The sequence below is a fragment of the Labrus mixtus genome, chromosome 21 (assembly GCF_963584025.1).
Source record: "Labrus mixtus chromosome 21, fLabMix1.1, whole genome shotgun sequence".
NCBI classification, from domain to species: domain Eukaryota; kingdom Metazoa; phylum Chordata; class Actinopteri; order Labriformes; family Labridae; genus Labrus; species Labrus mixtus.
In genome coordinates this window covers 5803383-5825702 of record NC_083632.1, presented here as the reverse complement: position 1 = coordinate 5825702, position 22320 = coordinate 5803383, and the positions used below count along the sequence as shown (strand labels likewise).

Here is a 22320-nt window from a genome sequence, read left to right as displayed (position 1 = left end):
CATTGTGGGGAGCAAAAAAGCCATTTGCAGCCTGTGATGGAGAGAACGCACTGAATAAATGTGACATCACAGTAAGTGTTTCATGACTTGTTCTTTAGCGCAGTTTTTCTGAGTATTGATTAAAATGTATTTCAACATGCTTTTAGAAGAGAATTTTAAAGTTGAAGTAAAATATGTTAAATAAATCTTCTTTAAATAATACTCAGCTTTGCTTTTCATTATTTTTTATTTACACTATTAAACTTTATTTACTAGATTTGGGCAGTGGGACAAAAATTTGAAAAATTTCAAATAATCCCAGTTCCATTATTGGTTATTAATTGTAGAATGAATTGAAGGAGTGGAAGTAGTCACAGTGATACCATCCATTGGTTTGTTGACTACCTTTTTATAGCCTTGCATTTGGCATTAAGGCTCCTGCCATCTTGTTTTTGGGAGTCAGATCACCATATCTGGACGACATGGGTGGATACAAATTGCTACGTTTCTATCCTGATTGACAGGTTGCCCACTGCTAGCCTTTAGATGCAGTTCAAGGTCTTTTCTCATTGGCTTCACTTCTTCATAAAGCTTATTTTGCAGCGCACTCTTGAAACATTTCTAAAAAACAATTCCTGAGTCTGCCCCTGAAATCTTCCAAAATTGCTTATCCACAATTCTAACACAGTGTACAATTTTCCATGTTGGACGGTAGGGAGGGGTCTCAACAGGAAGTAGATGATGTCAAACAGGGGCTTTGGAAATCAAAGATGTTGGACGTAAAGGTATGGGTCTGAAACTATAGTGAGAGTTATTTTGCCTTCATATCAAAGTTATGTGTAACAGGAGATATTCACAGTATCAGTGAATGAGTGGATACGAACTTAGTTGCAAGCAGAGAAGAGTATGAAGGGAATTTGTAACATGCCCAATGGTCACACATCGGTCTCAAGAAATACATTTCATAACCCCGCTTGGGGGCTGACATGAAAAGTTTGAGTTCAGTCGGGGTGAAAAATCAGGGTTCATACATTCAGCTCATTCCTAAAGATTTTGGTTAATTCTTTTTAGGAGTTTTGTGCATGTGTGAAAACAGCTCAAGAGTCTACAAGAAGAAAACCTTTAAGGATAACTTACAAAACCATGACACTGCTGTGTGCTTCCATTGAACAATGACCCTCCCCTGAAACAAGATAGATGTACGATAATGCCTGAGGCTTAATCTAATACTTCCCACTGGTTGCTAAACATGACTTGTCACATGGTTGGCAGAAGTCTCGACTCCTCTGGCTACAAACTCAATTAGCTACTTTGTGGGGGAGAGCACATCTCATTGACTGACTTAATTTATCCTAATTTGTGATGTGAGCGCTGAAGCTGCATCAGTCCGGGTATTTGGGTAGCTTTAGATCCGGCTGTGAGTGGATCTTTGCCTGTAGAGTTAAAGGGATTTACTGTATCTGTTAATGATTTTAAGTCGTATTTAAGGATGTATGTGAATGTTTGACACATCAGAATGCTGTTAACCTAGCTAGAAAAAGTCAAAAGTTTGACTTGAGTAAAAGTTATGAAATCTGTGTGGCAGCTAACGGCTACAACACTGTATCGTTTATCTTTATTCCAGCTGAATATAATTTGACATCAGGATACTTTAAAGTTCAGCATAAATTTGATGAGATTCAGCAGCCTGCGGACAAAACAAATCACATCTACTGCACCGCTCCTTTAAGGGAGACACTGGGTCAGATATCATCTTAAACATCAGGAGATATTTCTCCTCCTCGAAACATTAATAAGGGTTTTATTCAACAAATGTAATTTCCTCATACACAAGACATTTTATGAGGCCTTGAAAATCCAGTCTTGTGATGGTGAAACAAGATTGGCCCTAATGAGACAAGTGAAAAGTGTCATTTTCCAACCATCAGGAAAAAAAGAGGGTTTTTTTTCATTATTTGAGCTGCTTTATTCAGCCAGCTAGGAAACACATAGGATTTTAAAGAAGCAAAAATAAATAGGCTACGCTTGATAAGCTTTTTCAGCCTGTAAGCATTTAGCCGAGGGGAAATGTTATTTACAAATGCTGCAAGTATTGGGTTTCAAAAATCCATTATAATTTCTGAGCTGTATTAGTTCAACACCTTTGCAATATCCGTCTCGTAATCCTATGGAGACTCAAAGAGTGTGTGCTCGGGTTCAGTGGCCTTTATTACTTTACGTTTTTTTCAATTAAACGTTTATAATCCACATTATAAATGAAAACTTTCCAAAAACTCACAAGGTTTCTGTTTCTTTCCCCTCTAGTTTTCTATGCTTCTGAAAGCCTGCATTAAAAAAAAAAGAAGGAATACAGCACTGTGTCTCCAATTGATTCATTAAATAGTTTGGCTTCATTTGGCAGACGCAGTCAGGGATTCTATCCAGAGATCCAACGTCACAAGGTGATAGGATTTGTCTGCCAGTTGGCTGTCACTGGCACTGATGCAAAGTGGTAGCAGCATATTTTTTCTCACGATTATTTCTAATGCGCTCACTACAAGGATGGTGCTGGAGAGTCAGACTGAACTTGACTGAACATGTTTAGTCGGAGCTTGTGACGTATTGGCTGATTGTGCACAATTTATTCCTCCAACTAGGGGAGGCCCAGGTGTTAACATGCATCCAAGGTGAAAAAAAAAACAATCTTTGTTATCTCGCTGCGTTACTTGGGACATCCTCACTTTGCAGTATTTTTAGAATCTGGGATGAATTGCTGGTGGTCCACAGTTGTCAGCTGCAGCCAGGCGTCCCAGACCACCTTCATGTTGCAGGTGGGATCAGAACCCATAGCCTGCTCATTGCGTCTTGCATTATTAACCTGTACTTACCTGTCTGTCTGAGCAAAAATACCAACAAACCTCTCCATGTATAAAAACCACACATATATCCAAACATGTCTGGTTTTTCAACAACTGACCGTACAGAAAGTGTACGTTCAGTAAAACATATTTGATCATCAATGTCGGACAAAGGTACATATTAAGTCTGAGTGCAGACTGATTTCAGAGTGAACTCATCAAAAGGTAAGAAACTAGTATGATGCAATTGTGAACCACAAGTTTCTGCAGAACTGCAAACAGAAGCTCAGGGGCTTTCTAACGTGTGATGGACTGCCAGGCTTGTAGACCACAAATAAGAGACCTTGAACAGCTTAAGAGTACAAAACGGAGAGAGGCAGGTAAACAGACGTGTGCAAATAAACAGAAAGACAAATCAACCCGAATGAACTTATAAGTTTTGGATTTCAGGAGGGAATACAAAAGTGCAGAGACATATTAAGAATCTTTTCTGTGAAAACGCCGTGCCATTTACGGCTGCTCCCCTTTAGGAATACTGAATGACCAATAAAGGAAATGAGAAAAACACACAGGCAACAACAGAGAGTGTGTGCGCGCACTACAATCAGCAGTTAGTCATCTAGTCTACGTCTTGTCTTACTCACCATGTGATGAGTCCAGCGGCGACAGCGGACCAGGTGACGCAGCAGGAGTTGGGTCTCTTGCTCTCCTCCTCTTCTTCCTTGCGACAGCAGCACAGACAGCTCAGGTAGATGGCCAGGCAGAGCAGGTTAAGGCCAAGCCCCGCAGCTGCCACACAGCCCAGGAATATAAGAGACTGTGGAGAGACAGAAGTGGATGAAATGACATGATGCAGTCAGAAACAAAAAGCTTCATCATGTTTTGCCTCAAGCAAAGAACAACCAATTTGACGAGGAATGAAGGGTCACTTATGACTAATGCTTTCCAGAAAGTTCATGGAAGTATACTTTTAGGGAAATGTATTTGCTGTAGCCTAAGTAAAATGACTCATTACAAAGAAGACGGCCCCTGTGACAAGTCTCTTTTATAGATATTAGCCTATCATTAGTGATGCTTTAATGTGTTATCAGTTTTTATGAATGCTGGCGCTGGCTCAAGGAAAGCTTTTTGCAAAGTTAAGTGGAATAGAATTAGCAGGATAGAAGTTTAACTATAAAAAAAGATAGTATTTTAGCAGCGCTTGAATAAATTAAAAGAAGTTTCAACCACTACATGACTGAAATATTAACACACATTGAAGTTCAGAAAAAACAAGAAACACAAAATCTTCTAAACAACTGAAATCTGTAAATGTCTGTAGATAACATTCATGTATATATACCTATATGCAAATAAATACAGTAGGCTATATATATATATATGTGTTGCCTTTTTTTACCCTATCTTATATTTTTTCAGTTGTGCTCGCTTCTGACATGACAGCATTAGAAAGCTATTTTACAAAACTAGCTTAACTTTAGGCTAACTACACTGCCCTCAACTAATCATCTAAGCTAGCAAGTAAAGAACCTTTTCTCTGGTGCTGGGTTTAACATAAACAGCAGATAAAGCTGTAATAAAGTCTTTTAGCCACAACAATAACGTAAAATGAATGCTAACCCTGCTCTGTGTCTGCTACATTTGTAAATAAGAAACAGTTTTACAGACATGTTAGCATGTTTCACATGTTAGCCATAGCAATATTATGTTATTGTCTGTGTTTGATGTTAGCTTTTATTCTGCTTTTAAACGGACAAAACACATTTCGATATAACAAACAAGTGCTAATTTGCTACATTACTAAAATATATAGGCTGAAAGTTTACAGGCAAAAATGTTGCACTCTATCATGTCGCAATATAGTTAGGGCTAATTAATGATTCCTACGCATTTTCAATAGTTATGATTAGGTTATTTGACCTTATGTCCAGTTTCAGACAAACTTTTTCATGTAAGAAATTTAAAAATGAAAGTTAAATAACTTAAAAAGCTGCAAAATCCGGATAGCCTAGCGGTTATGTCATGCGCTACATGCACAGAGGCTACCGTCCTCGTCAGAGTGGCCTCGGCCCTTTTCTGCAAGTCATCCCCCACTCTCTCTTCCCAACATTCCCTGTCTCTCTTCAGCTATCCTCTCCAATAAAGGCAAAAATGGCGGCAAATTACTGTGTATAACTAGAAAAAAACATGCGAAAATCATTTTAAGAAGGACGGTTTGTGACCCTCCCAAAAAACATTTTTCAAACTAACTTCAACAATTACTGTGAGAGGTGAAGAGATCAAGAGAGAGGACAACAAAAACATATGAATATGTTTTCAGGAGCTGCAGAAACAAGAGCAGCGGAATCTACTATCTCAAGCTGAAGAGCATACACCCCCTCATGCATCTCTGCATCTTCTTCCTCTTTTTTCCTCCTCTAGCCCCCTTCCCACCTTCTGCGAGAGATGGAGTGCTGTGACAAAAATAGCAACAAGACTGTCCTGACAGTCTCAAATGAATTCTGCATCCATCTGTGAGCAGATGGGTTTATTCAAGCTCGCCCCGTGTCCCCCCCACCACCACTTACGCTTCCTTTTTAGTTTGTTTGAAATCTTCTTGGTGCTGAGCCATCTGCTCTCACGCTGTGAAGTGATGTGTCCCACAAGTCAAGTAGTGGGATTAAATTTTAGAAATGGTAGAATCTGCAGGATTATGTCAATGACTGCCATAAAGAGCAGAGTAAATCGCAAATTGAAAAAATCCTCGAGAAGCCTGAAAACAGCTGTTTATGTGAGCTGACAGGGTCACAGTCCCGTCAACTTGGCTAATAAGAGAGCAAAAATAGGTCTTCAAGAAACATAAATATCACTATAGTTGCACATTGATTTTGCACCATGAATTATTTCTTTCTCTAAACAATATTTATTTCAGCCCTCGCTCCTCTATTTTAGCTCAATCCATTGGGAGCAATCATCTTGTTCCATTTCATGGCTACATGCCTTTTCACAGTGAAAAAAAAAAAGGGGGGGTGCAGGAGCGAGGAAGGACGAGCCAATCTCCACCCATTGATCCCTGGGCTTCTTTGTGTTCTCCAGGTGTGGAAATGAGAGGAAATGTTGCGCCTCATCTTAAGAGATGGGACAGTAAATGTGCTAATGGTTCTGCTCAGACAGATGGATGGCAGTGTGCACCAAGGTGAGACAAAGAGATAGAAGCTGAAGGCTGGACGGTGGGGTGATGAGTGTTGGCATAAACTGGGTGTAATTGAGGCGAGCACAGTAAATGAGGTGTAGGGCGCAGGTGGATAATTTGAAGGGGGGAAGGGTAGGGTGTGAAGACTGCCTCTGATTGTTGGACAGACGGATAAAAGAAGGGGGCGGTGGGGGATCCCGCTGACAGACAAACACAAGGCCACCCAGACGCTCTTATAGTCATGGTAACATGCAGGTTGGTTGGTGCCCTTGCAGTAGGGAAGGAGACGAGTGAAAGGGCGAGATACAACAGTCTATTTGAATTCAGCAGCATGTGACAGGCCCGCTTAAATTGCTGTGCCTCCGTCTTGTGACTCTCCTGCAGCCCGGCCATGAAGTGAAAGAGGGGAATTTCAAGAAAGGGGAAAGATCCAGTAAACAGTTGTAGGGTCACGTTTTAGCTCAAATGTACTAAAGACAGAAAAAACGTACTCTTAATCTTTATTGAGTAAGTATGCTTTTTGGACGCCAACATACATTTAAAACACAATTGTAAAAAGACAGGGAAGGAGGGACAATCATGCTTTGGCACGGTATGGGCCAACTGGTGCCTTGTGTGAGGGCACCCTAAATTGATGGATAGAGCTAAAAGAAAACTTGATTTCCTGAATCTGCATATTGCTTATGCAACCGTCTGTCTCCTGGATTTGATCACAATCAGCTTTTTGCTAGTTAGCCATAACACATTTGCCGTAGAATTAATATACAATGGTCCCCATTTGTGTTAGTTATTCTACTCCGGCCCTTGATCGATTGTATGTATACATATGGATGGAGATGGTGTTGATACCAATAGGCCAACCTGTTTAAGAAGCGCCGTTGATACAGCCATTATGCATTATCAGGGTACTAAAGGCTATTCAATGATCTGATACCAAGATGAATTTACCTTAGGGAAAAAAATATTGTATCTTCTTGAAAACAGAATTTACTCAGGAAAAGTTAATCCAGTGGCCTAAACTAGCAACAACTGTTTCAGAGACTATAAGCTGCTGCTATAGGAGAACGTTACCTTATCTTAAACTAGCATTACGTCACCAATAAATGTTTTTCAATTACTCACTTAAGGATTTTTTGTGTGTGATAAAAAGTAAATACAGTAGAACGAGGTAAAAACCCACAAAATAAACCAGTTTCTAGTTGGTTTCTCTTCTGCAGACACAGAACATAGTAGAGATGCTGGGCTAATGCTAATATTAGCTTGAGTTGTTTCTATGGGTGTTCAGCTTGTTTCCAGGCTAGGTTTCCTTTAGTGTAGCGGTCATAAAACAGGGATAGAAATCATATCACATCCATATAGGACTGGCAGTGAAAGCTACAGTTATTAAATAATATATTTCTTTTTTGTATTGCCCTACTAAGAGAGGGGTTCTCAAGGGTCAATGGTAGGTATCTGAAGGGTATCAAAAGAGGAAAGCCTATTGGTGTTGGGTAGAAATCATACTATTTCAAAACTGTGACTTCCTAAGGAACTGAAACATCCATTTCTTTTAGATACAAATTATTGCAAGGTTACTTTAAAAGTAAATGTGGCCAAGACACCACCCTCCACTCTCTTCCTTTCTTTCACTCTGCCGTACTGTTCTTCTTCTTCTCAGTTGTAGTGTGCAACAATAATGGCTCCTGAATTATGTACAATCCATTCAGCGTGAGGTTGCACACAGATAGTACGTGCACAAAAAGCCACACCGCAAACCCATCACTCGCCCAAGTACTCCAACCTTCCATTACGTTTCAAAACACCATTTATCTCTCGCCCAACCACGGTGTCCACACATTCGCTCTTTGGTTAAAAGAAAAAATCAAATCGACAGCTCTAACCACTTAACTGCTGCCTAAATTAGGTCGATGTAGCTTCCCCAACAGAAGTAGGCTCGATGTGTTAACACCCATCTCGTTACTTACTCATTCCTAGCTCAAGAGGCCCACTCCATCCACTGTCTATGCTTTTTTGTTTCCTCTCAATTGTCCCTAAAGACGGAGTTTGGGGTGGGGGTGGGGGGTGGGGAAGGCTTGAGGCGATGACACGGGAAAGAGAGGAAGGAAGGTCTAGCGGAGCGGAAAGAAAATCCCTGAGATGTGGAGGGAGGGAGAAAAAAAAATAGAAAATAGCAAGAGAGGGTGACAGAGTGATGGGGGGAAAAAAAACTGTAGGGTAATGAAAACGGTGAGACAGCAGGGTATGGAGGAGAGAGTGAAGACACGAAAGAGGAAGACAAAGACCCAGCTACCTCATGGCTACCTCAAACAGCCTCTTCATTACTCAAGGTTGGCCCAGTTTTCTCCTGTTACAAGTGCATTGTAGACGTCTTCGGGCCCCGAGGCGGCAACGCTGCATAACGCTACAACTTTCCCGGAATAGAGAGCAACCGTAAGAAAGCTCACTGTTTAATGTAGGATAATGAACTGCGTGACAACACACATACAAGCCATAAGCTCTGCTCCAAAGGATGACTCATGGAATAATTCAGGTGACGTGAAGTCAGCACAGTTAACACAGGAAGAGGATTTCTCAGAGGAACTTTGGAGCCATCTGTTACTCTCAATTGCTCTTAAGTGGCCCAGGTTTGAAGAGAAAGAATCTGCCGGTTCAAGAAGTATTGAAGAGTCATCTGAAACCTGTACATTTAATTAGGTTATGTCTTGGTCACCAGCCATTGTCTGACGATGATAAAGCCTTTGGGAGTCATCTTTTTGGGATTTGCGGTGTAGCCAGCTGTGGCAAAAAAAAAAAGGACTTTGGCTCCACCTTCCTTTTCTTTCTTTTTTTAAGATTTATTTTTGGGCTTTTTTGTGCGTTTCTTGTAGAGACAGGACAGTGGATAGAGTCTGAAATCAGGAAGAGAGAGAGAGAGAGAGAGAGCAGGGAACGACATGGGCCTGGGCCGACCCCGCCCCGGAGGACCACAGCCTCCACACATGGGCCGCTGCGCACTAACCACTGCGCCACCACCTTCCTTTTCCGTGGGTTCTCTTTGTTTACAGTCTGGACTGCAAACTTGGCAAGCAAGAACGGAGACGGTGTCGAGAAACCACATCTAAGAAGGAATTATTGGCTGCACTTTTATGCAGATTTATGTTTAAAGACATTCATTTAAGATAAACGGTAGTTAGACGACGGCAGATGGGTTGCTCTCCATACTGACTGTTGTCCTGCTTACAATCAAATTGGACGATTTTACTTGGATAACAGATGCAAAACTGAACACTTCAGATACTGAAATCTAGCCCTGTGCCTGAAGAGTCTGCATATCTTTTTATCACACCAAATCATTTTGGAACTTTTCTTCATGTATGCAAAATACACATCTATCCAGTTAAATGGTGGAGTCAGCAAAAATATGGGAATACTGCTTGATACTGAATAAATTCTACATTTGAAAAAAACACAATAAATGCAAAATCTTATCCAAACTTTAATGCATGTTTACTGTCCAGTGTAAAGCAATGGTATGCTTAAGGCAATAAATCTGACCTGAATATATTCCTCTTGATGAGCACTGCACTGATATAAATCTACTTCATGGGAGCAGAGTGGAAATAAACAAACAAAAGATGATGAGGGACGCAAACTCACATGAGTCAAAGTGGTATATGGTTTGTGCCTTATGCAGAGCATCCATTAAAAATCTATTTTTAATTCACAATAAGTGACCATGATTAATACATAGAGACGGAAAGCAGTCCCATCTGTTACATCACATCTGCAGAGCAGGACTGAGGTACGTACGAGTGGAATTCCACAGGCTCGGAGATGTGCTAAATGCACGCTAAGCGATACGAAATGTCTTCCCCAAGCATGGCTGCTCCACAGCAGGTGGCAGACAGCTGTGCGGAGGTGGAGAAGGTCTCCAGGCGCAAGTGTGCGCACTGAAGTGCAATGTGTGTGTTTGTGTGTGTGTGTGTGTGTGTGAGTGCCTGTGTGGCCTGAATGGACAGTGACATCACTCCAACATGATAGGGGTTAAACATGTGTCAGGACAGATAGAGGAGGGAGAAGATATGGCTGAAGATGGGAGGTTTCCGCCTTTTTCAGTCAAAAGTTTAGTGAACAGCAGGAGACTCTGCCCTCTGTTTGCAATCAATAGAGAGAGATAATAGCCCAGATTAGCGACAGCGCCGGAATGAAGCTCTGCCACCATTGCGCCTTTGTACTTTTATATCGATTTCACAACAGAGCCCTGGTCTCTGCACGACATGTAAAAAAACAGAGGTGCTCCACATACACACACACTCTCAGATATGCACACACACACACACACACACACAGCGCTGTCTGGTTTCCAACTATTGTCATTGTCTTTTCTTAAAGGGGTATTTCAGACATTTATTATTGCATTGAAGATATGATGTGTTAAAATGATTCCTGAGTTTTTACTTTTCGAAAGTTTAACAAAACCGCTGCAAGTTCATGCCATGAAGTTTCTGTAAAAATGTCGAATATTCTGGTCTAAGCTGCTCCAAGGTTTAACCCCGGTGACATGAACAGAGTTATTTTTTTTTTTTCCTCAGACGAAACGAAAAGAAAAGCTCCCGCAGAAGCAAAGCATCCGAAAAGATGCTGCTTTCTTCATGATGAGTAAGCTGAAGGCCGTGTGGGGGGAAAACTGATGTATTGCACTTAAAAGCACAAAAACAAAACACAGATTCCTTTTAAAAACTGTGTTATGGAGCAGCTACATCGTAATCCTCTGACATTGCCCTCTCTGAAGCACTTAACACACTGCGCTGCGTGAAAGATCACTTTATTTCTACAACCAGAAAAGTCTTCGATACAAGCTGCCTTGAGAAATGGCATTACAATATAAAGCTGCCCCCCCCCCCTTCCTCTCCACAAAGATCAATAGAGCAGTCTGACTCAGTGTCTTCCCCCCTGCTGCTGCCCGTCCCCCTCTGACACTCGGGTTAATGCCCCAGGGACCGGGACTGTTTCCGGCAGAGTGCACTCGGCTGGGCCTGCTCATGTTCACAGCTGTGACGCCATTAAGTCCCAGTAAAGACACCCATGGGTTATGGATGAGAGGAGGAGGGAGAGGGAGAGAAAGGGCCGTCATTGCTCAAGGATCTGCAATGCCTGGTTTCCCTCAACACTAAACCGTCACAAACTGAAGATCTCAGGAGCTTTGATGATGTGTGGCGCTTGCTTAAGATGCTAATTTTAGCTTTACTTCCATCGTTCTGTTTATCCGTCATTCATTTCTTACCAGTAACCATTCTCAACAGGACATCTTTAGGGAAGAACTCGACTGATATATCGGCTGGCTGATACTCTCAGACAGAATTAGGTCTATTAATGTTAAGAATTGAAGCCTATGTTTAATCAAAAGGCTTTCTTGTACATATTATTTATGATGAATCTTGATATTTTATTCATTTAACCAATGTTTTAAGATCTTCCTGTTGTATTGTGTATCTCTTTCTATTTTATTCTGACATTGTTGTGGGCTTTTATGTTTGGTACAGCTCTTTGTAAGGCTGTTTTTTTAAGTGCTATACAAGCGCACTCTGTTATTAGCATATCAGTAAAGCTGTGAATCTTTTTCCGATATGTGCTGATACAGAGTTTTTTATGAATGCAGAAAACTTTTTATAAATTCATAAACACTCTCTACACTGTCTGCGGCAAATGCACCGCAGCTTGACAGCCGAGCTGATGGTGGTCAACACTAGTGTTGGTCGACAATTTATATAGAACACTTATATTCTCTATATCATTCGTTCTCAAACTGGGGTAAAAGTACCACTGGTGGTACGCGGGATCCCTCTTGGTGTACTCTGGGAGTCTCTGATTTTTTTTAAATAAAAGATGTACAAATCAAACGGTTGACCAGCAAAGCGGTGATGGCAAGGGGATGAAGCAAAACTTGCGGTTACAATTCTTTTGCATTTGTGGCTCCAAACGGGAGCCCTACGCTACTGTATTTCAATGTTTGCCATAATGGTGGTACTTGGAGAGCCAAATGATCTCTGTGGTGGCACTCATTGTGAAAAGCTTGGGAACCACTGCTCTATGTCACTTTATCGGCTGCAGTATCTGTAAACGGTTCAAAATTAGTACCAACCACAAAAATCCAATATTGATTGATTTTACTTTGGAGTGCACTGAGGCATGCTCTCTCCTCTTTATCTTGACACCTCCCGTGAACCCAAAGCCCCGACCCTTCCCTGAGGGGAGTCAGGGGTCGTGATTATGATGCTACACCCTCAACAACAAGAGGAACCCAACCCCCAGCTTCAATGGCGGAGTAGACTTTTCATTATTGTTTCTGCCAGAGGGGAGTTCCTGCCTGATCTGACCTGCTGAAGATTCTTATTGTGTTCTTCATCACCAAATAAAACTCATAAGAAAACACAACAATCATATTGGATTGCAACAAAGTATATGGCATTCAATGCTGTCATCTCCTGTTGCAATGCAGTTTGATCAGCTGGAGGGATGGACATATACCGCCTTATTAGTTCAGACCATGGCCATACCATCCAGCCAATCAGGTGTTGCTAATTATGACTTCAGGCGTAACGGAGACAGATTGAGGTTAATGACCTTCTGGAGAGCCAGAGGGGACAACAAGAGTGCCTCTTTCTATGTATGCCTGACACAAACAAAGACTAAGTAGATGGCTTCATTAAAGCCTGTAGGAAAAATGGTGTGGAATAAATAGAAATCTAATATCCAAGTTAAGAGACTGAGGGAAACAAAACACTTTTTAACTAGAACACAAAGACCAAGAAATAATGAATTTAGCCATTAAGACAACTTCTCAAGACCGTGCAGCTGTTGTAGGTGATATGTTTGATCCACATCTGCCTCGCTTCGCACACAGCAAGAGCGTATTTGACTTTCAGCATAGTGCAGAACTTAACAATTAGGTTGACTTGTCTGAATCAGAATTCAGCGTAGGAAGCAGAAACTCGACCCATGGGAAAATATTAATTCCAGAATTGCAGGATGTCTTTTAATCCATACCAAGGTTAGCAGCAGTTAGCGGCATACACAAGCAAGGTTGGCTAGGACGCCTCTATCTGTTCTCAAAAAAGCTTTGAAAGAAATGATGGTCTCTGTAGCTTTAGCTGTTGCAAACATTCAACACCCTCCGCCTCGGAAACAAAATTAGAAATGTTTCACCACAGTTGTAATTAAACGCCAGAGGCAAGAGATACTTCTCTGGTAAACAAAGCTAATGCTAATAGCTTTTATATAATTGCTTCCTAGAATAAATTACAAACAAATGTCTGAACATAAAGATAAATGCTAACCAAATTTGAGGGAAAGTTAAATGCCAATATTTCCATTTTGGATTGAAAACAAGGTCCAAAACTTTCTAGTTCCTAACTATTGAATACAAAAGATCCTACACTACGAGAAGGCTATTTGGGGAGTTGGGTTTTCGGTGTCTTCAAAAAAATAAAGGGAATCATGACAGCTAGGCCGAGTGGAGGTGAATCCCTGTTTTAACAATACTGTTACACAGTCTTTCACTCCATCGGGGAGACGCTCGGGTCAGACAAGGAGCGTGGAAATCGAGAATAACAGCTTTAAGATTGATTTTCTTCAGGGGGAGGGAATAGGAGTAGGTCAATTTCCAATGCAATCAGAGCGCTTGCTGAACAGATAATGGATTTTCAGCCCTTTGTGTGCATAAATCTCAATTTCCCACTACACATACTTGACACAGCTTTACACAAAGACGTTTGCATTCGGTTGTTCGGATAAATCACTCAGGTTTCGCTGCCTGTTATGGCATCAACTGGTGATCAAGTGCTGTAAAGACACTATCCAATATTTTACAGCAAAACAATTAACATTTCAATTGGATTAATTCATTAAAAATGAAATCTAACAATAGTGCCACTTGCAGAAATCAATGCTGTGGTACAATCAGAAGGAGTAAATATATTTCTGAAAGGGGGGGGGGGGAACTATTTTATCCTCAAAATTTCATTCAAATTCTCTCCGTTATCCACTCTTGAGCTTATTCTGACACAATGGCACTTCCATTTCTTTTGGTACAGGATGGTCTTACATGGATGCACACAAAGGAGAAGGTGAAGAAACTGCTGATGAAGCAGAAAAAGGGGGTAAACAAAGACAACAGAAAAAAAAAGAGGAAGAGGAGGAGGAGGAGGAGGATGCACCCGGCTGGAACGTTGTTTCAAGGGGATCTCTGAACGAAAAAGCCACTGAGGCAGGAAGAGAGGGTGTTAGGAGTTTGCGTTTTCTCCCGTAATTGAATAGTATGACTACTATGCTTGTTCATTTATCTAGCTTCACTCAAGTGTAATGTAATATCAATAAAAACCCGTCTGAGCGGCAGATTAAAGTAGTGAGATGAGGAAAGAGAGTGTTATCAATGACAAATAGTGCTGCTTTTAAGTCTGAACATATTCTTTTGCTTGGTGATTGAAAAATTCCTTTTTAAGTCTGTAGCACAAGAGGTGTAAAAACAACATTAATATCCATGTTCACAACATAATGACAGACCTGTCTCTGCGTATCTAAGACTGTTAAACTGTTGAGAGACTGGAACAAGGCGCATTTTTCATCTGCAATGTTAAGCCTAAGGCCCCGTGTCCAGCTAGCGGTTTTTTTTCCGGGGCAGAAAAGCGCTGGTTGTGCGCTCGAAGTTCTTGCATGAAGCGGAGAATAAAAGCGCTGCACGTCGGTCCTGTTAGCTTAGCATCAAGACTGGAAACGGGGTAAAGAGCTAGCTTGTCTTTGTGTGTAATTCATTCTTAATTCATGAATACTTCAGATCGAGTTCATTCACACTAGAAACATAAAAAAGACAACTTTTGGTCATTTAGGCTTCTTGGCCAGGAATACTGACTCCCTGGTATTGTGTGGGCTTAATGCTAAGCTATGCTAATCTCCTACTTGATTACTATTTCACCAAAGTTTATTAGAGTGGTAGAGATCACTAATTAAGAGTGCAAATGAAGCATGTTTAATAAAATGTATTTTTCTCTGTAACATAGAGATGGACACATTTCAACACACTGTGAAACTATTTGTCAAACTAAAACAGGATTGGTCAATGTTTATAAGATGGAATTATTTAAGAAAGGAGCCACGTTTAAACTTTGTTTTGTCTATAATTGGTTCGGATAACGGATATATATATACCACAGCCTGGACCAGTAAGACTGCCATGCACAAAATCAACAACACAAAACAAACAGAAGCACAAAGGTCAGCGTAAAGCACATTTTTCCCACACTTGTTGTCCCAGCAATATACTCTAGCACTACAATCAGCTTTTTAGCATTTATTTTCTATTCACCAGTAACCTTCTTGGACAGTATCACGGTGCCTGCTGGATGTGAGGGACAACAACACGTGTGATGCAACATCTGAAGTAAAAACTTATTTTGGTGAGCAGGAAGTGGAAAGATACCCACTCATGCTTACCTACACATGATATCTGGCTCAAAACACACACACACACACTTACAAGTGGGCTTGCACACAAATATCGTAAGAACTAGGCCTTGGTCCTATTTCTGGATGAGCATCTTCAGTTTTTAGTTTATTGCCCTCTTTCCATGCTCCAGGCCTCGGGACAGGGAGACGAGCTGAGAGACACATTTGAAACGACAGAGACACCTGGGAGAGGAGATCAGCAACCCACAGCATGCCCAACAATTGTCCAGACAAGGCAGTGTGATGCAGTCAACAGGAGGCAATAAAGGTTATTATCTTTTTAGATTGGGCCAACATGTGAAGCCGGTATGAACATTTTTTGCCTTCAGCAGAGATCGGACGCTTACTGTAGTTCGTCTCACACAAACAGAAACTTCTACTCTGCATTTATTGCCGAGCTCTTAAAACCTAATAAGATTTTGCTAAATATGTTGAGCATAAAAAAAAAAAAAAAAGAAGACTTTGCTTATTGTCAGAGAACAGAAATTACAGGAAAGACTCGAGTCAGGTGATTCAGCTGACATACATTCCATAACAGAGGATAGCAATGTCCAATAGAGGGTGAGAAATCTACTACCACACACACACACACACACACACACACACACACACACACACACACACACAAAACAAAGAACAGGGAAAGATCACAACCCCTCACATTCCATCGCACACATTCACTGGCGCACAGCCAGCAGAGGCATTCACCCGGACTGCCCACTCTACAACTCGACCGAATTACCGCTCGTCTGAGACGCTTCACAGACGTGGCGAGAAGCGACAATCTTATCGATTCAGCTATTCCTACACAAAAGAATGGACTCAATATGAATTCAACGGCTTAATTATAAAGCATGAGTTTCTGTAGCGTGGTGCCCAGACTATTCGATTTGTGGTTCAATACAAAGATTTTTACCGTTTTTTTTTTTAAATAATGAAACGCCTCACCAAACATACACCAATCAATACGAGTCTTTGTTTTACCTGCAGGATGCTTTTGTCCATTTTTACAAGTGCCGACAAACAAGAAGACATCAAAACAATAAGAACTGACTATCCCCCATGTTTCAAGTCATGTGACCATTTTTATAAACTATATTATTTTGTCAGAAGGAGTTCAGTAAAGTAAGCGTATTTGCACGTTGGCTTGCATTTCCTGAAACACTGGAATGAAGATACATGACAAATAGATGCATCCACACATTGTGTTTACTCCTGTGACAACGGGCCGATGTCCGGTTGTTTTCTCTGGATCTCGACTTATTTCTCTCCCCGGAGTTAGTCGTGCAAAAGCCCAAAAACAAACGTAGACACATGGTAACTAACCTCACTAATGTGGGCATGTTGAGGTCTGACCTTTCATAGTAAACAGCCCATTTTTTAAAGTTTTCTAGATCGACAGGAAGTGTAACCCGTAATCACTAAAAAAAAATAAGCTAAGCAAGTAAAGATCTTCAGAAGACAACTAGAAATCACTCGTTATCATGGGAAAGTGAAGAAAACTAAATGTGTGTACATATTTGGGCTAAGTATATTTTTATGTGAAATTGCTTTACAACTTGTTTCCTGGGTTTTAATTTGCAGGTTAATCTTAGAGAGGAGGAAACCTTGATGAAAGTCAAATCCTGGAACAAATCATATCAAGCATTTTTTTTTTTTACTTCACCCATTTTTGCAAAGAAGAACATCTGATTTGATAAATGAAGCAGTTTTATTTATTTATTTGTTCAAACAGGTCGAAATCACAAGGTTGAGTTTATTTTGGAAGACAGGGAAGCCTCCGCAGACAATTCGGCTTTTTTTTTCTCGTGAAAATGAACACTGAAAGGTCATTTTCATACTTGGGTTTTCAAAGTTTACTCCCATGCTGCTGCTGACGTAAAGCTCTGTCTAAGCTGAAAGTGCAGATTTGATGGACAGAATGTGCTCTTGCATGGTTTCTTCTTATTATTCTAATTATTGAAATACCTCAAATCTTTTGAGGGGTAGCCCTTTTTTTTATTTACAAGAAAACACCTATTTTTTGCTTTGAAACATGAAAGAATAATTCCAGTCATTAAGTGTAGACAACATCTCAGTGCTGGCTTACATCACAGTTTTCTGCAAGTTCCCAAATTCCCTAGAAAGATCTTCATTACCTCATGCCACTTCCACTGAAACTACAATAAACACGGGGGCCGTTTGAAACTGACTTTTCAGTCATGAGTCACCTTATTAGCAGCATCAACACCAGCCTTAAATAATTCACAACTTTACAACTACACAAGCGCACCCAGGGGCAACAAAACACCTGTTTTCTCAGATAGCCTTCCCCGTAATGAATGCACAGCGTATTATCACTCCGACTAATGCAGCAATAACAGGATGTGTTGATCAGAATTAAGCTAGGCAGCCCACAAAGGACGGGAAATGTAATGGCCTAGATAGCCTCGCATTGGCTTGAAAATTGTGTCATTAGCTCCGGTGCTTCAAAGGAAATTGTTTCTACAAAGTGGGCGCATGAAGGGCTTGACCTATATCTGTGACAGACGCACAAAAAGAGAGCAGGAGGCCGGTGGTGTTGGAAGACGAGAAAGTAACAGAAATAAAAGTCACAGAGTACAAGAGTTTGGTTGATGTTTTGGGATGATGGGGGGTTTCCCCACCCCTGACTGGAGGGCCTGTCTGCCTGTGGTTGACAGTTTTCTCCGGAGGAAGCTGCTGCTCTCCCGCTGAGACTCACCACCATCTTCCCCCACACAAACCCCGTGGCCATGACTCTATACTTCCACTGTTCTACGCAGAATGAAAACTGGCAGAATGAGAAGAAAAGAAAGAAAAAAAAACTCTGCTTCACTTTGCCTCTGTCCGTCTCTCCCTTTATACCAGCACATTACAAAACAGGTGTGCTCCAATCTGACATCTAGATCAGGAAATGTTTCAAACTTTTCCTGTCGCTGAAGAGGTCGAAACCTGATGTTCTTCACATGGTAACAGCCATCGTCTTAGTGCAGCGGTTCTCAACTCATCTAGCCTCAGGACCCACCACCAACTCATCAGTGAAAAATCACGATCCACATGTTTGATATTTTTTTTCCGACCAATCAGATTTATTTACTGACATTTTTTTGCGGTTTGGACCTCAGTCGGTACAAAACATGCGACAGGAGCAAGAAACTGAACAAAATAAACATATTTTAAAAAGTTTGTTTTCTTCCATGGCACCAATGAAAATGGCTCCGCGACCCACCTCTGGGTCCCGACCCCCCCAGTTGAGAACCACTGGCTTAGTGCATTTAGAGGCTACAGGCCAATATAGACTGGTTATGGAAAAAAAAATAAACGTGATTGGAAACACACACACACCTGTTATAACTTCAAATCTGTGTTAAGATAATGACGCAGATTAGATTTAGTTCCCCATTGTATGCTTCCCCATCTGTACCAAAGAGCAGACCAAGTTAACCACCACTTGTCTTAAAGGTTCATATTCTGTATGTTGAAGCAAAAAAAGGTTTTAAAGAAACCTAAGAAGCAAGCCTTGCTTCCCTTTTCACAGGAAACAGAAACTATTGGAGTCTTTCTTTGACATTTTACTCATTGTGGGTGATGTGTTCCACATAAATACCTCTGCTAATGCTCTTCAGAGTAGTCCTATTCACTATTATATTACTATATATTACTATTGGATTTGGCCTGCTGTGAGTACACACTGACTCACATGTTGGTCTGCTTTCATTGAGCCATTCTGGGAACAATTCCCACCTACTTACCCTCTCTCTCTTAATCTTGAAGGATGTAAATCACAACCTTTGTTCTCTGCACATTTTGCAATTTGTTTTTTTTTTCTCCCCCTCACAGTCCAAACTGTGAGTGTGAAAGAAAGCTTTCAGGTTTTTAGCACTTATTGAACGGAGAAAAAAAAAACCAACAACACACTGATCTTGAACTTCAAAACTTGGCAGCCCTGAAGATTTGTTTAAACTTGTGGTGAAATATATTGAGTCAAAGCCATCTATGTGGGTCACTGCGCGGTTATGTCACATTCCCCATGTACAGAGGATACAGTCCTCATTGCAGCAGCATGTTTTTTAAAGATATATATTTAATTGATTGCCAAGTCTTTCAGCTTATCAAAGTAGCGTTCTTGCCATATCTTCACTGTTGACCATAAACAAAGGAGAAGGTGATTTATCTTCTGTCATACTCGTCCTGTTATCCTTCTGATTGTTACTCTTCATTAAAACTTCCAAAAGCGACTCTCTTTTTACATCTATATTTACATTAAAGCATGAACTGCACACTGCTTTAATGTAAATACTGTAAAGCTATCAATCCCATATAAACTACAGGCCATCTGTTACATAATAAGATGATTTATTATCATGTTTATTTCAGCATCTTTTGCTCTATTTTCCACTTTAGTCTTATGTTGGCTTGTGAATATGAGTTTTAATTATCATTTGTTTGGTAAAGGTTTCATGAAGGTTATTGTACAAAGAGCACACATGATCAAAGTCATTTTCCTTGGATGTTTAAGCGCTCCGGCCAATAAAGCTGATTCTGAATCTGAAGTTTCTTTAGTGTTTTACTGCTGTGAAAAAAAGAAGTCTGCATAGTCTGACACTTCACTTAAAAAATGATAACACTTCCACATCTTAATAAGTCTCTCTCTTTCTCTCCCTTGCACCCTGAAAGCAGCACCCCCCCCCCCCCCCCCCCTCTCTAACCTCACTGTGAAAACCACTGTGGATAGACACTGCAGCAATGCACCGATAATGTCATCTGTTCTCCACACCATGTAACCTACCTGCACTAACAAGGAGCTGAGCTGTAAGCTTGAAAAATTAATCAAGACAAATAATAAAACATTCATAGAACTTGACATGTGTTCACATGCGGGTCATTAGTCATCCAACGTTTAAATCCCAGCCCGCTACAAAAAAAAAACACAGTGAGAAGCAGGACTGTTACCGCCTCTGGGATTAGATGGGAACTAGAGTCTAAAGTCCCGAGAGTGAAACTTGTCTATGCCAACATTCAGTCAGCTTCCTGATACTTCTCTGAGTGAGAACTATTGAACTCAAATTACAAAACTGTAAACAGCTCTGCTCATTCACTTTGAAATGATTGTATAAATCTCGTCTGTTATTGAGAGTAAAAAAGCTCATCTTGTTGTTTAAATGTAACATATGGGCTACACTGTTTACTGCAACACATTATGTTTTAAAACATTTAGTACAAATACTTTAACTCAAGGTGATATGTCGACAGTGTATGAGGAAAAGAGGGGCTTCAGCTCGCATGGGTCCATTTTAATCTGTGTGAGAATTAATGAGGATTAATGAACTTTTTCCCTTGCAAAGAAAACAACACACAGCATCCATTCCCTGTAATGACTTGGTTCCCTGATCTATATTATGATGCTGGATAAAGCCTAGCTCCTTATAGTTTTCAAGGTTTAGGGGAGGTCTACTCAAGTGCACAGGATGACATTTAGAGAAGCTATTGGCCACTTCTGTTTATCAATAATTGCAAAATGCGATGGCACCTGAACGCATCATCATAATAAACGTCCTGCATCCTAAGTGGAATCATCTGACTTTGATAATGTATTAAATGAAGTGATTATTCTAATTAGAAATAGAATGATGTGCACAATAATATCATTATTATACTATATAAATATTACCACTATTTAGGGCTTTTTTTTTTTTTTTTTGACTTTGGTCCTTGATAGGTGATCTCCAGTCTGTTAAAGCCCCGTGTCCCCTCTCCCACTGACCTGCTGGTAGTTCGTGTCTTCAGGCTGGAAGGTGTTGTCAATGGGCTGAAACCTCAGGTTGATGTGAGGGAAATTGTGCAGCCAGTAGGTCCACCAGGGCTGAATGTACTCCACCCGAGCCGAAGACATCCCTGCCCCCGAGAGAAAAAGTTCGGGCGAACAGCCTTAAATTAGCCTCGTTTTACTGAAGCGGGTTGCCTTAATCCCGTCTCATGTCAAACAAAGACAATGATAGGAGCATGCTCGTCTGTGGAAACTGCACTCTCAGCCACACATGAGAGGGGGGGGGAGAAAAAAAGCGTGCATGAAAGTCCTGACGAGACGGGGAAGTTGTCGGGAAGTAAAATCCGGATGAGGTTTTGTCATGAAAGAAGAGATAATCACAGTGCGCCCATGTCCACGCGCTGGTGAGGACCCACAGACAACGTCCTGCAAACTGCTCCAAACGACACAGTCACAAGGCGGGGACGCGCGCAGAAGACGAGTAAAAGCACGGGAGCGCGCAAAAGAATCTCCCCGTCAGGAGTTCAGAAATACAAGTCAGCGTGTCTGCTCAAGGTTACACTAATAACAAACAGGCATTCACTGTGAAGTTATTCAATTGTTATATCAACACGAACGCAGCGTTGTTAGAGTTGTTTTATCAGTCTGTGTGTAGATAGCTACCGCACTGCCATCTAGTGGCCAACTGAGGTGATTACAATAAACTTCAGTCGACAGTGAGGGTGTCTTGATAGGGGACGTCCGAATCAAACATGAGCTACTTTTTTCTTCGGGAAATATTAAAAATCAAGGGTTTTACATTTCTCTACAGCTTACTTTACTACATATATATGAATTATTTTTTTTTACTAGTGAAGGTAAACCACAGGATGTTTGTGATCTGCTCAATTTCAATCACATTTTTTTTTCAAATCAACCACCTTTTTGGTTTGACCACAACCCCACCATCGTTTTACACTTCAAAAGCATCTTGTAATGCCATCTTAGCCAAAGAAAAATCTTTAGAAGTGTTGTTCATAAATTCTTATTGAGCAAAGGGACTCAGTCCTTTGATACTGATCACTATACGACATAACAGTATATTT

The 22320-nt window shown here is 40.8% G+C and overlaps 1 protein-coding gene across 2 annotated transcripts in view; it reads right to left on the bottom strand.

Moving 5' to 3' along the window:
- Window positions 1-21642, bottom strand: part of ttyh2 (tweety family member 2) — a 70292-nt gene extending 48650 nt beyond the window's left edge. For both annotated transcript variants that reach the window (XM_061028022.1, XM_061028023.1), the window contains exons 1-2: window positions 21233-21642; window positions 3461-3633 (exon numbers count right to left, since the gene is read on the bottom strand). In XM_061028022.1, coding sequence (XP_060884005.1) covers window positions 3461-3633; window positions 21233-21361 — 302 coding nt within the window. In that variant the 5' untranslated portion in view covers window positions 21362-21642. The remainder of the gene's footprint in view (window positions 1-3460; window positions 3634-21232) is intronic.
- Window positions 21643-22320: the final 678 nt, after the last annotated feature.